This window comes from Quercus lobata, chromosome 2, assembly GCF_001633185.2.
Source record: "Quercus lobata isolate SW786 chromosome 2, ValleyOak3.0 Primary Assembly, whole genome shotgun sequence".
In the NCBI taxonomy this organism is placed as follows: domain Eukaryota; kingdom Viridiplantae; phylum Streptophyta; class Magnoliopsida; order Fagales; family Fagaceae; genus Quercus; species Quercus lobata.
This window is the reverse complement of record NC_044905.1, coordinates 6684105-6701532: the sequence shown is the minus strand read 5'-3', so window position 1 is coordinate 6701532 and position 17428 is coordinate 6684105. Positions and strand designations below refer to the sequence as shown.

Here is a 17428-nt window from a genome sequence, read left to right as displayed (position 1 = left end):
ACCAAATAAGTACTTGGAAATTTGGGATCTTCCCAATGATCAAGAAATTGAGTTGCCACTAAATAGCATGCATCAACCGGTTGATGAGGGGGCGAGGACTTTCATTGGTTTCTTGGGTACGATTGCACGGAAACCTCACATGTGCCCAATTAAATACCTTGACTGGAAGGCCATGCCAGAAGAACTTAAAGAAGAGTGTTGGCATCTTGTAAAGGTATTAAAGAAGTTATAATACTTGTAATTATGACATTTTGTACTAGGTTTGACATAAGTATTTTAGCATGAAAACATTTATAATTTGATAACTCAACTATTTGATTGTAGCGAAAATACCAAGTCCCTAATAATCCTGAGGCATATGAGGGTCTGAAGAAATTTACTTTACAAAAATTGGGAAGGCTTGGAGAGATCATAAGTGTAGGTTGAAGGCCAAGTAATATATACCGCATTCAAGAAACAAAGCATGGGTGAAGAGCAACAGACCCAAGAAACGCATACCAGAAGATTGGAATATACTTGTTGATCATTGGTATTCTGATGATGCAGTGGTATGTTTGCTTTCGCTCTCTTTTCCATCATGGATCATACTAAAAGTAAAATAATTATTGAGAAATTGAGAGAATACATATTGGATTGCTTTCAGATAGGATTAGCTAGAACCTTTATGTGGGCTTTTTGTGAAACTGGTATATATGAGATCAAAGTTGTGTTTCATATTTCATATTTGTTTCATTTGGTAGAAGTCTTGGAGTAAATGTTGGTTTGTCAAGGTTTAAAAACAAAGGCAAGTGTGTGGTGTAGAGATTGTTTTAATAGGTTCTAGCTTTCTTTTAAGATTTTTTGCTTTGACCTATAATGATTTTTCTTAAAATGAGTTAGCTTTCTTAAAAGCACCTAGTTTTCATTTATCAAAAGTATTCATCATTAAATCAGTACTGTTATATCAATCATTAAGCTTCTAGTCCAAATGGAAGATATAGGCATGCCATGCTCCTGTAAATGAAATAGCGTGGGAAACTTGGGTCTCTTCACTCCATGATAAAAGATGCTCAGCCAAAACTTATTACCTTTAGCATGCAGTTTCTCTCATTCTTTTATACCAAATGATATTTTTGAGCATTTTGGCTTTATTTAGCTAAAAGTAGCTTTAGATACTTAAAACATACTGTATATAAACATGTAATTTTGTTGAATGTAGATAGAGTTAGATAAGAATAAGGACCGTCGCTCTAAATAGGATGACATACATACTAGTGGTTCGTGTGGCTATGCTATGCACGCTGCAAAAAAGGTAATAAGTATTATGACTATTTTTTAAATGATTTTGACTTCCCCTAAGTTTATGTGGAACCAATATTCATCACTACATAAATATGTTGTTCATAATGTAGGCAAAAACGGATGGACATCCTGTAGAGCGTGTAGTATTATTTCAAATTCTACATACTCGTAAAGATGGATCTGCAGTTAATCCTATAATGAAAGAAAAAATTGTAAGTAATTTCTGCATTGTAGTTGGGGGTAAACAAAATAGAAATTCAAGAAACAATATTATAGTTTTTCCCTACAAAGTTGTCTCAAAGATGAGCTTTGTTCAAATAATTCAAGTCTTAGGTCTTGCAAAATATTGTATAACCACCATATCTTTTTTTGACAAAAACCAAGCATAAGAAGAAATCCCATGTGGTTGTTTGAACACTTGTGTAACTATTTTGAATCAATGATAATAGTTATGAATGATTCTTTAAAATGATATCGTACTATATGAAACAATAATCATAATGTAACAATAATCATAATGTTATGAATGATTCTACCGTCAAAAAATTGAAAGATGACGAAATTTTAAAGTGATATCGTATTATACGAAACAATAATCATAATGTAATTTTTCTTTCTTTCTTTCTTTCTAGTGGCACCATATCATCTTGACAATTAGGCAACTTATCAATCTTATATATTGACATAAGGTGTAAAGATATTAATTAGTCACAACTTACATAAAGTGTAACCATATTAGGTTACTGCTAGTAGTGCTACAAATTAATCTTAGAGTATATATACAACTTGCTAAGATTTTTATTACAACAATTTTAGTCATTATATACACCCCGAAACTTTGGAACACATTATGTTCTTAATATATATATATATATATATATTTATATAACTTCTATTGTAAAATTTATAATTAGAATAGTCTACTACCATATGTGGGATCTACATAACAAATAGTCTCCAATTTTTAATCAAAAAAAGTAAGGTTAAAAAAAACGTTTTCAATTGTATAGAATCTTTAAACTGTATCAATCGCAGCTATTACCATTAGTGGATGTCAAAATCATGAGGGTAGTGATTAGTATATAGATCCTATGTAATAAATTATACTTGTTTTAATTTTACTATTAGTTTTAATCTTACATATATTTTGGTATTAACATATGTAATAATTAGCAATATTGTTTTTTTCTTAAGGAGATGAGTTGTGATACATTGATTTTCAAGTAGGGACAAAGCTTAAAATAGACCACATATGGGTAGTGTTTCCTCCATCGTCAGCAACAATAAAATCTAAATCCTTGAAATCTGTTTGTTTCCATTCATACGTTGACCTTATAATGCCAAAATTTTCTGGTTTCACAATCACCACATAATGGATGTATATGACTTCCTTTTTTTTTTTTTTTTTAAGAGGTTCATGTGGTGAGTTGCTTGTAGAATGTCAATTTTCTCTTAAGGGTTATTGGTTGTTGTGGCAAAGTAGCACCAACAATTTTGGCATTGGTGCAATCAGTTGTGGTGAGGGGGACACTAGCTTTGTGTGCATAATTTTTGCATCGTTCTGAGTTTTATTGGTGCTTGCTTGTCCTATCCTATATATATGTATATATATGTTATGGGGTCATTTTAACTATATTATTTCTAACTTTTTTTTTTTTTTTTTGTTTTGTTCAAACTCATATCAGGACAAAATGAAGGATTTGTTGGTTGACACTAAGAATCAATTGCAGTCATCTGACACAAGTGGTAGTATTGCATGGTCAAGAGATGATGTGTTTGCTAAAGTGATGGGTAAGGAGAACAAAGGTCGCATTCGTGGGGTAGGATTTGGTCCAACCCCAAGTGGTCAAAGTAGCAAGACTGCTCTCACGGACAGTGAAATACAATCAAGTCAAGCAAGGGACAACGAAGTTGCACAATTGAAGGCTTCCTTGGCTACTATGGAGGAGAAACTAGCAGGTTTTGACGAAATGAAGGAAAAAGTTAGTCAATTCAAAGAAATGGAGCAAAGAATGGCTCGCATGCTTCAACAAATGCAACAAACTACACAATGCAATCAGGTATAATAAATGACTTGAGTGTCAATTTATATGTAGTAGGAAAGGAACGTTAAATGAATGGTTGCTAATTAATATTTACTTGTGGTAATTAGCTGGAAAGATAATTACATATTTAGTAATTACATTAGCTGGAAAGATATTTATTGATTTAATAATTAGTATTTACTTGTGAATTGTGACGGTATGAATCTATTGATCTGTAACATTGATAAAGGGTGGTGAAGGAAAAAGATTTCTAGAAGCACCATGTTATTAATAGATATTTATGGAATTATGTGGTGACACCTTTGCATCCTTTGAATTCTATATCAAGGGACCTCCCAACACCAATCATTTTGATTTGATCCCATTAGTTGTCTTGTTATGCCTCTGCTTTGTAATTTCAGAACTAGGAAGTTGCAAAGAGAGGTCGTCTTCCCATAAAAGATCAAGAAACATGTCTTCATTTAACTTGTTCCCATTTTTTACCTTGGTAATATTTTCTTGTCATTCTATTTCATTTATACACACTTATTAAGTAATCATACTTTGTATGTAGGATGCTCCTCTGATCGAACAATCTCAATCTCTCCCCAAATCATCAGCCGCATCTCATCAACCAAGAAGCTTATAAGTTTTAACTTGGAGTTCTTGGACTTTTTTGTGTACAAAGAACTATGGAAGAACAACCGCATTTTTTGCAAGTGTTGAAAGATATTTTTAAACACTTTAGAATTTTGATTATAGTATTAGATTAATTTTAGCGGTTGTTTTATTCAAATGACCACATCTTTTTTTGTTAATTTTAAGATGGTGGTTATAGACAATGTTATGTATTTAATAATATATTTCTATGTTAATATTACGTTAGTTTCAAGACATTTGTGGTGTTGTTAATTAATTACATATGTGGTATTGTGTTAGTAGAGCTAAAACTATTACAGGTCCTTTGTAACAGGTTTGTGAACCATTTATTTACTAGCAAATAGCAATTTTAAAACCCACTGGAAAAAAAAAAAAAAAAAAAAAAAAAAAAAAAAAAAAAAAAAAAAAAACAAAACAAAACAAAACCTATAGCGGCAGTCAAAAAGCGCCGCTAAAGGTTCACATTTTACGTTTTAAATAAATACCTATAGCGGCGCTTATCGCCTGTCGCTAAAGGTTGAAACATATAGCGACGGGCATGCACCCGCCGCTAAAAGTACATTTAGCTGTTATGATCGATTGTCTATAGCGGCACTGTTTGCCCACCGCTAAAGGTAGGGACCAATAGCAGCGGGCATGACTCGCCGCTACAAGTACAATCTGCTGTTTTGAATGATTGTCTATAGTGGCGCTTTTTGCCCACCGCTAAAGGTCAATCCCATGAATTCTAAAGATGTATTGCGGCGGTTTTATGCCCGCCGCAACAAACCTTCACCCGCTGCTAAAAGGTACATCTATAGCGGCGCTTTTTGCGACCGTCGCAATCGACCTATAGCGGCACTGTAGCACCGATGGGACGGCCCGCTGCAATAGCACCCACCGCTATAGGTTGAATGTACCTTTAGCGGCGGTTTTTGGGGCTTTAGCGGCGATTCTGGACCGCCGCAATAGCCCCTTTTTCTTATAGTGAACATCTAAACATTTTATCAACAAAATAGTATACATAAGCATGTAATGGAAACATGAAAAACAAGCATTATACCATTATTCTCAACAAAACCCATATATCAATTTCATCAAAAACTACAAAAACTCATGTTCATCAACAATATTTCAATATCTTAACAAAACCAACAAATCCATGAAATAGAATGCTTTAAACTTTAAATAAAGTAAAAAGGAGTGAAAACCCATACATTTTCTTTGATATGGAGTGAAGATTGAAGAGAAAAATGGAGGTTTTTGAAGTGAAAAAGATGGTTTTAAGAGAGGGAGAGGTGAAGAAGACAAAGAGACAAGCACGTGATGTGAAGGAAACTGAAAAGTTTTGAAAAACTGTCTAATTTTTAACCATATTTTTGTAAAACATGCATTTTTCAGGACTCAACTGACTTGCGAATGAGTCGCCAAGTGAGTCACCAAAATCCCTTGAACTCAGATTTTGAAAAATTTCTCTAAGTCTTTTTTGCGATTGGGACTTTCACTCACCAATGAGTTGCGAAACCCTTGGGTTGAGCTTGCGACTCACGAATGAGTCGCCAAAATGAGTTGCCAAAAATTTTTAAACCCAGATTTTGAAAAAAATTTCTAAGTCTTTTTCGAACCAGAATTTTCACTCACCAATGAGTCACAAAACCCTTAGGTTGAGCTCGCGACTTGAGCTTGAAACTCGCGATTTGCGAGTGAGTCACCAAAATGCAAAGTTGCACCTTTTTGGATTTTTGTGAAATTTATTCAAATCAATATACTTTCCAAAAACAACTAAAATACTTAAAAATATTTTTGGGTTTGATCAACAGATGCTTAAGTATATACATCGCATTTAATCAAGTACAATCACACAAATGAATAAGGTATTCATTGAACATAGACATGTGTGATGTGGGTGAGTATCAAATATGAGATAGTCCTTAGTCTAATGCGAAGCTTCAATGATCGATTCAACCAACTCATACACGACTAGCACTAAGTAGAGTGACCTATCCCAATTGTAGAAATGAACATATATGACCATCCACATAAACTTGATTACATTGAGTTAGAAGATTTTCATTTGGCTTCTTTTCTTTTGATCATTTTGATCTTTACATCTCTTTTTGAGATCGATGCCTGAAATTTTTTATATATCAATTTAATGAGTAAGCCTTCGGCTTTTAGCACCATACATTTTAAATACATGTTGTTTTCCCTTTTTCTTAGTCAAATACTAATTTGTGCAACGAATTTTTTAGCTCATTATCTCTTTTTGAGATTTGACATTGATTGAGTTTTTAAGCAAAAAAAAAAAAAAAAGAGTAGGAAGAGATATAAGGACAAGTCTACGCATGTCTCAAGATCAACAAAACTATTGACTAATAATTCATGACAAGCTTGAAGATTTATTTACAACAATCAATGGATATCAAGATACAAATGCATAGAGAACAAGCTAAGCTCATTAATGCACAAAGCCATTAGTACGAAGGTACAAGGTTAAACATGCATGTGACAATGCATAACACCCTCGATCAATTTTTTTGGATTTTATACTTTTTATGTGTTTTTGGATTTTTGACACAAAGCAAAGAAAAGAATGATCAAAAACAAAAAACAGCCAAAGCTTTTAAACAAAAAAGAAATTTAAAAATATGCTAGAATGTAAAATAAACAAGCAAAAAACATTGTCACATTATATAGAAAGAATTAATGCATGCACATGTTATAATATTTATGCATGAGTACCCTTCTTCACCCACATGACACGTGCGTTTGGGGTGATATCCTTTGAGGATTGGGAACTTGAGCCATGATTCTCAAATCTTAAGGTAAAGTTGGCTAAACATGAGGTGATGGTGTCAATCATCTTCATCACATCACTCATAATGAATTCTCCTTCTTGCCCTTTTGGTTGCTTGGGTTTCCCATTGCCTTTTCCTTGTCTTCTTGGCTTTTGAAGATCCATGTTCTTCAATGCTTGGAGCTTGTAGCAATTTGGTCTAGTGTGCCCTAAGATTCCTCAATGAAAGCAATAGTGTTGCATTTGTGGACCTCGTTGTCTCTTAGGAAGAGACTTTCCTCTTACCTTGGGCTTAGCCACAATTTGCTTGGGAGATTTCATCCAAACCATTTGATTCACCACATTTGGCTTCTTATCAGGTTTTACACTGTCATCAAGAGGAGTTGATGCTACTTTAGCCTTGATAGACTTCGTTTCCTTTGACACTTTAGAGTTTGAGCTACTTCATCATTTAACCCTTCAATTTCACACTTGGTCTCTTTGTACCATGCGAGGATGCTTTTATAGTCCTCTTCGGCTTTCTTCATCTTTCTAATGGCTACCTTAGCCACTCTTGCATATTCACCACTCTTTTCAAAAAGTGCATTGTATGATTCTTGCAATCTATTTCTTCCTTCATAAACACACTCCTCTTCATCATCATTGGATTCATCTCCAACACTAATAGATTCCACTTTAGTATTCTCACCAAGCTCTTCCTCTAGAGTACTTAAATCTTATGAAAAATCTACGGTTGCAATGGCCATGAAAGTGGTGTAGTTTCCTTCCCTATCATAGCTTTCTTCAGAATTGGAGTTTGAGCTATCCGAATCACTAAGAGTTGTAGAAAGAGCTCTACCCTTTCCCTTTAAACAGGTAGGGCATTCTTTCTTCAAATGACTGTGCCTGTTGCACTCATAACACGTGATTCCTTGAGAAGAAGAAGAGTCTTTGGAATCCTTCCTTTTGAAGTCCTTCTTGTCTTTCTTGAAACTAGAGAATTTTCCTTTCTCAAAGGACTTCCCATCCTTTTTGAATTTCAAGAACTTGTGAAAGTTTTTTGCAAGGAATGCCACCTCTTTTTCAACATCATCCTCTTCCGAGGAATCTTGAGCTTCAATTCTCTCATTGACTGTCTTAAGAACAAGGGATTTGCTCTTCCTTTGAGATGGTAGAGTGAGCACATATGTTTGAAGAGAGCCAATAAGTTCTTGGACCTTTATCTCATCAAGATCCTTGCTTTCCTCAATGGCAGTCACCTTGGTTCGGAAGCTCTCCGGCAATGATCTAAGGATCTTTCTTACTACTTTGGAGTATTCTGTCTTCTCACCCAAATTAAATTCTTGATTACCATTTCATTCAACTTTCCATAAAATGAGTTGAATGATTCATCTTCACTCATCTTCAATTCTTTAAACCGAGTGGTAAGCATTAGAAACTTCGTATTCTTCACCTTCTTGGTGCCTTCGTAAGTAGTCTCCAAAATTTGCCATGCCCCCTTAGCAATTGACAAATGAGAAATCCTGTGAAATTCATCTGGTGAGACACCACAAAATATAGCATTAAGTGCTTTGCTATTAGCATTAGCCACTGCGAGAGCTACCTTATCCCAAGTAGATTTAGCAACCTCTAGCCTTGTCCAACCAATTTCTACAGCATCCCACACACTCTCATCAATGGAGCACAAAAATGCATGCATACGCACTTTCCAAAATGCATCATTACTCCAATCAAAGAAGGGAGATGCCTTGAGACCTATCCATCCTAGGGATCAAGGATCACACTAAGGATATAAAAATCCGACAAGGTGTACTTGCTCTAATACCAATTAAAAACTCACTAAGTATATAAAACACTTGTGAATGTTTAGACCCTCAAATACAAATTTTCCAATACAAGCTTATATTTAAACAATATATGTGCGGAATATGAAATATAAATAATACCTAAATTAGCAAACTACTCTAAGCCATTAATTAATCACAACCAGCTAAAATTAAAAGCTAAGAGTAAGGGAAGGAGAGATGCAAACACAAGATAACACCGGCACATGTTATCGAAAAGGAAACCGAAGAACTTGGCGAAAAACCTCTCCGCCGCCCTCCAAGCAGTAAATGATCCACTAGAAAATCAATTGGGATATATGAATATCAGTAAACCCTCCAACCTAATCTACCCAATGCACCTAAGCCCTCTAAGCTTCTTGCTCCAACAAGGTTATTAGGACATATGTGTTTCACATGTTAGGAACACATGTCACTATTTATGTAATTGGCTAATCCTTTGACAAGATGCACTTTATGTGCATTTGGGTAGATCTAGGATGTGTTTAATACTTCAAGAAACCTTATTTCAAGACCAAGTGTTAAAGCCATGCAAGTCTATCCAAGATTCAAGCTGAGAAAGTGTCTGTCATTAAAGCTCGACAGCTAGCATCTATCGAGCTTTAAGAGCTATTCTAACCCCGTGGCTCGACAACAGCTCGACAGATAGCTATCTGTCGAGGTTTATGAAAAACAGAGTTTCAGATCTATTTTGACTCTAACCCGTGATTGTATGTTTGGGCTTTCTTTTCTCACAACCATAGACATATAAAAGAATTATTTTAAGGGCCGTCAACGATGACACAAGTTGCACAAATGTAGAGCAAAGTTTGTTCAAGCAAATTGTGACCAAAGACAGAATTTGCCCTAGTTCATCTTTCTTATGAAGAAGTTGCTGTGTTTGTACACCGTAGAGTTTTGTGACCAAGCGATCTTCATCATGTGATGAACTGAAGAACTTTGCAGCCAACAACCTTCTCTAGTTGGTGATTGAAGTCTTGTACTGGGATCCGCGCAATTGGTTAGTCACGTATTGGGAGCCATGCATTAAAAGGAGAGATTGTCACTACAAAACAAGGCCAATTAGGTATTGGGGTAAGGGTTCAACTCTAGGTTGGTACAAGGTACTGGACTTGTAACCACTTATTTTGATAATAGTGAATTTTTGGGAGTGGTGACCTTATGATCAACCGGTGAGGTTTTTGCCATGTAGGTTTTCCCCATTCATAAACAAATCACCGTGTCAATTTATTTTTTTACTACATATTTAGTTTAATCGGTGATTTGTTTGTGCTACCATGCGCTTTGCCTGTTAATTTGATTAATTAATAAACTTGGCTAATTAATTAATTAATTAATCACAAGGGGTCAATACATTTTTGGCCTATCAAGTGGTATCAGAGCAGACACACTCTGATTAGATTTTAATATTTGTTGTGTTAATCCATTGAACCTTGTTTGTCATGGATAGAGGACAAGTCTTTAATTATACCTCCTTTATTTGATGACACTAACTATGCATACTGGAAAGTACGCATGAGAGCTTTCTTGTAGGCTTTAGATGAGAAAGTGTGGCAAGCTGTTGAGATAGGCTGGACCAAGCCAAAGGAAGTGCCGGTTGATTAGGATGATGCCAAGATCAAGGTAGCAAACTTCAGCAGCAGGGCATTGAATGCCTTATTCAGTGCGGTCACTAATGAGGAGTTCAAGAAGATATCCTCCACTAAAACTGCTGTAAGGTGGTAGGCTGTGCTAGTGGTGTTAGGCTGCTTCCTGCGACACTAAGCCCAAGTTTTCTAGATAAGGGAGTTGGGATCGGTCCAGCTGCAACTTAAGTTGGTCTGGCTTGTGCGTAAAGTAGGCCAGGTTTGCCAGGAACGTGTTTACAGCAGGCAAAACTGTTTCAGACAAGTTGTAGTAGACAGACATAATAATAATAAAATAAACAAAAATATCTGGCCACTCAGTTGGAAATGACCAAACAGCCCTTGAACTCAATCACAGCAGCAATATTAATCATTTTTACGGAAGGGAAATAACTGAACAGAAGTTAACAAATATTAATATGTATGGGTTAGTCAGAATGTTAGGAAAATCAACCAAAATTCGGTCTGTAGGAGCAGAGCCAAAGAGGAAAGAACGTTCATTCTCAACGTAATTAATCTTTTAGGAAAAAGTCCTGCTGTGGAGATTAACTACCCTGAGGGAAACAGACCTGAGTGGTTTCTCTACACAGATGCTCCTTGAGGTTTTCATAGAGAGCAGGATTTCACGAGGGAGAGAGGGAACCAATCTACCAGTGCATGCCTACCGTTCTAATTCTCACTTTGTCTTTCTTTCTGGTTGTTTTCTTTCTTTATTTTCCCACTCGTGTCTTTGCTATTTCTCTATTTCTTTTTTTAAGTTCCTATTTCTTAGTCAAAATTCCCCTCGTTTTTTTCCCCCTTCTCCCTTTTTTCTGCCCACAACAAGACCCTTTTTTTATAATTCCTACTGTGACCAGATTTTACTGTTTTAGCCCTTAACTCCCTTTGTCTGTTCTGGGTGTACTGACCGACCATCACTGTTCCGTCTGTGTGTCACCCTCCCATCACCAGACAAGGAAGAGTATTTTGTTTACTTGTCTGCCGTGGCACCCTTTCTTGCTACGGTTTGGATTTTTTCTCTCTCCCTATCCCTCATGGCATGCATCTAGTGGTTCCAATTCAGCTTGCCTCTTTTGGATAGTAAGCCATCCTAGTAAGACACCTCCCCGAAAGAGCCTGAGCCAGAGCCTTCAAAATAGATTTTTCCCCTCTTCCCACTACCAAACCATGCCCTCTGAATCTCTGACCCCTGACCTCACCATGCTCTGTATTGACTCGGTACAGGCTGATGGTGTCTGGGCCTTGCGCGTGCCTTCTTTCCATATGTGTCCAAAATCTGTTTGCTGCCCATTCGTCTGCCGTGGCCCAGAGGCTTGCCTCCATTGCCTGCCATCCGTTTTCTTTGACCTTTTATATGGCTACTTTTTGATTTCTTGCTCCTCAAAGGAGCTGGGCTTTATTTGATGATGGACCTTATATTTTTTTGGCCCATCTCATTTCCAGCCATATTTGTTCTGCTATTTCTGCTGTAATGATTTAATCCTGCTGGGCCTCTTTAGGCCAGCCGTTTATTCTTTCTCCCAGTGGCTTGGTATGGCCACTGGTTTCTTTTCTTACTTATGGGCTCTTGTGTCCCTTTTGTTTTTCTCTTGAGCATCCTTAGCTGATTTGCTTTCTTTGGGCTTCCTTGGCCCCTTTGCTAGTTCTGCATTCTCATGGGTTTTTGCTAACTTCATTGGGTTTCCCCCGACCCAATAACCTTATTCTCATCCTTGGGGTTCATAAGCCTGCCATAAACCCCTTGCTTTCTTAGTTTGCATTACTTTGGGCCTGTGGCGGCCCTTTCTCACTTTTCTACATCGTACACTGCCCATGGGATGCTATTTATCTCTTTTCGGGCTTCTTTAAGCCCATTTGCCTCTTCAAGGCCCATTTGTTTATTTCTTGGGCCTGTGATCCATTATTCCTACTGCTTGGGCTTGATGGTTTTGCTGTCTGTTTTGCCAATTCTTTGCTACCCTTGTTATTGGGCTTTCCTTCTTTTCACCTGGATTCTCACAAATGGCCCTCAACAACTGCAAAGGAAGCATGGACCATCATCCAGACAACTTATGAGGGAACAAAGGCTGTCAAGGACTCAAAGTTTCAAAAGCTCACTACTAGCTTTGAAGAGATGAAGATGGAGGAGGATGAGTCGTTTGATGAGTTCTATGCCAAACTCAAGGACATAGTGAACTCAGCCTTTAATCTTGGGGAAACCATTCCTAAACCCAAGATTGTGAGAAAGGTGCTCAAATCTCTACCTGAGAGATTCCATGCCAAGATCACCGCGATCGAGGAATCAAAGGACATCGACAAGATTCCTTTGACAGAGTTGGTTGGTAATCTGCAGACCTATGACTTAGGTTTAACAAGAATTGGCAAGTTGAGTAAAGGCAAGAGCATGGCATTGAAGGCTAAGAGCAATGATATTGATGAGTCTTCAGACGATGAGGATTCTAAGATGAAGTCCAACATTACGAGGCAATTCAAGAAGTTCATGAAGAATGCCAATAGGAAGGGCTTCGACAAGGACTGTAGATAATCTAGTTCTTCTCAGTTCAAGAGCCAAGACAAAGGGAGGAAAGAAGCTAGGGATGGTGGTCAGTATACTGTTCCTTCAGGACCAAAGTGCTTTGGGTGTCAAGGCATCGATCATATGAAACAAGAGTGCCCTACATATCTCGATACCATTGGGAAGAGCAAGGCATTTGCTGCTGCTTTGAGTGACATCGAGCCTGAGGATGATTCCGACAATGAGGATGATGGAATCCTAAATGCCTTCACTACCACTGTCAATCCTATTGAAGGGATTGTTGAAGATGTGGATGAAGAAGAGGAATTGGTGGAGTCCAAATTTGAGAAGATAGATGAACAAGATGACATCCACACAGCCTATGCAAAGTTATACAAGGTCTTAGAAAAGCATGAGAAGTTGTATAGGTTGACCACCAAGAAGCTTAGTGATGTGGAACTTAAGCGTGAAGAGCTTTCCACAAAGTTTGATGAATCCAATCAAACTATTGGAGCACTGGGGTTTGAGAATAACTTCTTGGCTAAGAAGATCAAGAAGCTTGAGGTAGAATTGTTCCAAGTCAGAGCTCAACTGGAAAGGATTTCAAGCGCTAAGCTCAATGAAATGGTCATCATTCAGAAATCTGCTTCTGATCGAATCGGTTTAGAATATGATTTCTCTTCTTCTAGTATTGCTTCTACAGTGGCGGAGCTAGGATTTTAGTTTAGGGGGGGGGGGTAAGATTAAAAAGAATAGCGATAGTTACATATTATGTGAATGAAACACAGCTGAAATCGTGTTCATGATTTTCAATTATAATTGCAAAAACGTCAAAACAAACCTTGGCTATAAATGACTTTGGTTACTTAGAACTAACTAAAGTTACAAAACACAAACTAGTAAGGATTTCCTCTAGACACTTTAAATTCAAAAGTTTAGAGAGCCAAGGGAGCTAGCGTGAAACTCCCCTGTTTCATGACATTAAAACAGAGCATTTTTCCCAACTTTTGAAACTTTACAGCAATAGCAACTTGTTGACCCATAAAACCCATGTATTAACTAGCTGAGATTCCCTCAAAATTATTGATTTTCAATTAATGTAAAACACAAAAAGTTCCGTAAGACTTCTAATAATAATTAGAAAAGAGAAAAAAAAAAAAAAAAAAAAAAAACTATCGTGAGTCCATAATTAAGTTATTAGTTTTTTTTTTTTTTTTTTTTTTTTTTTTTTTTTTTTTTTTTTTTTTTTTTTTTTTTTTTTTTCTTTCAAATAATATGTAAAACTTATCTTTTCTTATCAAAAAAAAATTGTGATACTTATCTCTTGACTCTTAGTTAAAAATATCAAACTAATCTAAAAATCTGGTAAGGGGGGGGGGGGGGGAGGGGTTTGGGGCAAAATAAGCATTGGGCTGCTATGTTAAAAGAGTTTGGGGGAAGGTCGGGGGGGGGGGGCATTTACCCCCTCTCGACCCCCCTTGGCATTGCCCCTGCTTTTACTAGTTCTATTCTTTTTGTTCCTCCTACTAATAATGTTGGAATTGAGAATACTAATGTCAAAATTGATTTAGCTAGGAGAACATATACAAGGGTAAATCTATCTTAGAAGCACCCCCTAAGTAGGATAAGAAAGAAGCTAAAATCCCTAAGGCTAAGAAGGCTAAGAAGCTAATCACAAGGGGTCAATACGTTTTTGGCCTATCAAAGGTTACGCCAAACCGTGTCTTCTCTAGCTTTTCGGATCCTGCAATTAGCCCATTGCATCAACCAATATGAATTGGTTCTCTCTTGAACTGCTTCCCAAACACCAAGAACCTTTTCACTATTCTGAATTTGGTGAGGTAAGGATTGGGTTTATAATCCTCTCATGGGTCTGACAATGGAGAGGGTGAGAGTAGAGGAATTTAGAGAATCAAGTGTATAAGATTATAGATGAATCAATCTTATTTTTCTTTAGGGTTTCTCTATCAAAATTCTCTCTAGAAGCTTTCTTTCTTCTGTTTACATTTCATGAATGTAATTGTTGGTGGAGTAGAGAGATCTTTCTAATTTGAAAATACGCTGATATAGCCCCTCAATTAAAGTGCTCAGTCTATCATCTTGAGAGCTAGGTGCAGATGGAGTGCCAGTGGTTTGCTTCTTAGAAGGAATGGGGGAAGCAGTTGTGGTATGTACAGGTGTAGCAGGTGTTTTAGAGAAGTGACTTTCGCTTGCTTGGAGAGTTATCATGGAAATTGGTTGAAAACGTGAAATAGTTTTTCCATCTGTTGGTGGACGAACACCTTCACGAAGCAAGATCTTCATGATGAGACTACAAAAAGGAATACTGGTTCGAGTTGTCGATCGAGCCGTTGTTTTCCCAATTGTCTGAAAGATGTGAGCACAGATGTCAATTGGAACTTCAGTAATGAGATCACACAGAAATTGTGCTTTTCCAAGATTTATGAAGGCAGTGTTCGACAGTGGGTAGAGGTTGGAGAACATGATTATTTTTAGACTCATCAGTTCATGCGAAAACTGTGCAGTGCCGATAGATGATCCTTTGCTTCTAACCTCATGATCTAGACCAAGAACTTGAAGAATGTCTTGTACCTGAAGTGATCTATCATCATACGGAGTGAGGTCCACATTTGTTGGTCTAGTGATGCGCAGAACCTTTGCAATGTATTCTATATTGATGGAGAATTCGGTTCCTCTTACCCAACATTTCAACTCCACTCTAGTGTATCTTGCATTAGAGTAGAATTCCTTAACTAATTCTTCAATCGGGTCCTCAAAATTCCCGAACAAATCAGCCCAATCTCTTGCTTCAAAAATCCTAGGGATAAATGTTGTTTCCAAGGTATCAAATTGTACTATACGTTCCATAATAGGAGTAGCATCTTTAAAAATGCTTGAGTAGATCTGTGAATCAAAAGGAGTCCTGAATTTTTCACTGTTTGAGCCTTGAGAAGACTGAGTTGAGCGATGAGTCCGCTTAGCGACAGGGGATGGAACATCTGTTTCAATCTTTTTTATTTTAGATGAACGGTGTGACATCTGCAAAAGACACGACACACAGCAAAGAACCAATTGCAACAACACATGACACAAACATTAACTTGATTAGATTCATGAACAAAATGAAATTCAGAGAGAAAACTCACTCAATCAATCACAGAACTTGAACCAAGTCAGCAACAAGAAATCATAAGCAACACTTACGGATTGCATATTTAAGAAGTTAGCAGGTATCCAAAAATGATGGTTGATCAATTGCAATTCAGAACAATGCAATCAATGGGTATCACTCAATCATAAATAACTGTCATTGTGACAGTCTACCATGAACATGATATGAACATAGCAACACAGTCATGAGGCACAACACAGAACACATCTCAAACAATATTATCAACACTCAATCAAACTTACTCAATGAAATAAACCAAACCCATGTTCGAACACTATAATACTCAAATCACAAAAATAACTCACAAAACAAGAAAACAAAACCATAATCAAGAGATATAAAGTGGGAAAGAGAAAGCCCATACCTTTTCCTTGAAGATTTATGGATGAAATGATGCAAAAATGGAGGTTTGTTCGAGAGTGACATGATGAGTTTGAGAGTGTTTCAAGTAAGAAAGAAGATGAATAGTCAGAAATGTTCGAGGGAAAATTGAAAAGGTTTAAAAACTGACCATTTTTGTGTAAAAGGTTTAAAAACTGACCAATTTTCATGACTGAATCAAGTTGCGTATAAGTCGCTAGGTCCAACCGCCAGAACACTTGAAAGGAAAAATTTTGAAAAATTTTGAAAAATTTTCTAAGTATTTTTTGTGACTGGAAGTTCCACTCACGAGAGAGTCACGAATTGAGCCACAAAAATCTCTATGTACCCCTCGCGACTGGACCTTCCACCCGCGAACAAATCACCAATCTGAGCCGCGAAAAGCATGAAAAACTAGATTTTTGAAAAAAATTCTAAGTCTTTTTTGCAATTGAAACATTCACCCGCCAATGAGTCGCTAGTGAGTCGCAAAAAATCTCTGTATGGGCTCGCGACTGGGGCATGCGACTGGTTCTACCCGCGACTGAGTCGCTAGAACAGGGCAACATAGTTTTTGAATTTTTGACAATTTTTGTAAAAGCAAAATACTTTCCAAAGACAACTAAAACACTCAAAAATCTTTTTGTGATTGATCAACAAAGATTGAGCATATGAAAACACATTTAAACAAGTACAATCACACGAATGAGTATGGCATTCATTGAACATAGACATGTGTGATGTGTATGGATATCAAAAATGAGATAGTCCTTAGTCTAATGTGAAGCTTCAATGATCAATTCAATCAAGACATACACAACTAGCACTAGATAATGTGACCCATCTCAATTATAGAAATATGCATATATGACCTCCCACATAGACTTGAGTACAATATATTTGAAACTTTTCATTTGGCTCCATATTTGACATATCATTTGATCTTTTTGAATCAACACATCTCATTGTGAGATCGATGCCTGAAATTTTGGATATTTCACTTTGATGAGTTAGCCTTTGGCTTTTTGGGCATCATATAGTTTTAATTTTTGGTCGCTTTCCCTTTTTCCTAGTCAAATACTAGTATGTGCGACAGGCTTTTGCAGCTCAATATCTCTTTTCATTTGGAGATATACATTTGGTGAGCTCTTTTAGCAAAAACAATAAAATAAAGAGTGGGAAGATATATAGACACAAGTCTATTTATGTCTCA

The 17428-nt window shown here is 36.7% G+C and overlaps 1 protein-coding gene across 1 annotated transcript; it reads left to right on the top strand.

Annotated features, from left to right (window-relative positions):
• Positions 1–1259: 1259 nt before the first annotated feature.
• LOC115978142 lies at positions 1260–4199 on the top strand. The gene is made up of 4 exons (XM_031100167.1): positions 1260–1291; positions 1392–1493; positions 2967–3341; positions 3880–4199. The coding sequence occupies exons 1-4, from the start codon at positions 1274–1276 to the stop codon at positions 3952–3954; spliced, it is 570 nt and encodes a 189-aa protein (XP_030956027.1). The 5' UTR covers positions 1260–1273; the 3' UTR covers positions 3955–4199.
• Positions 4200–17428: the final 13229 nt, after the last annotated feature.

Excerpts from the sequence above, each read along its gene's own strand:
- LOC115978142 (XM_031100167.1), top strand. Across the intron at positions 1,494-2,966 it reads CTATAATGAAAGAAAAAATT|GACAAAATGAAGGATTTGTT; the intron begins GTAAGTAATTTC and ends AACTCATATCAG. Across the intron at positions 3,342-3,879 it reads AAACTACACAATGCAATCAG|GATGCTCCTCTGATCGAACA; the intron begins GTATAATAAATG and ends CTTTGTATGTAG.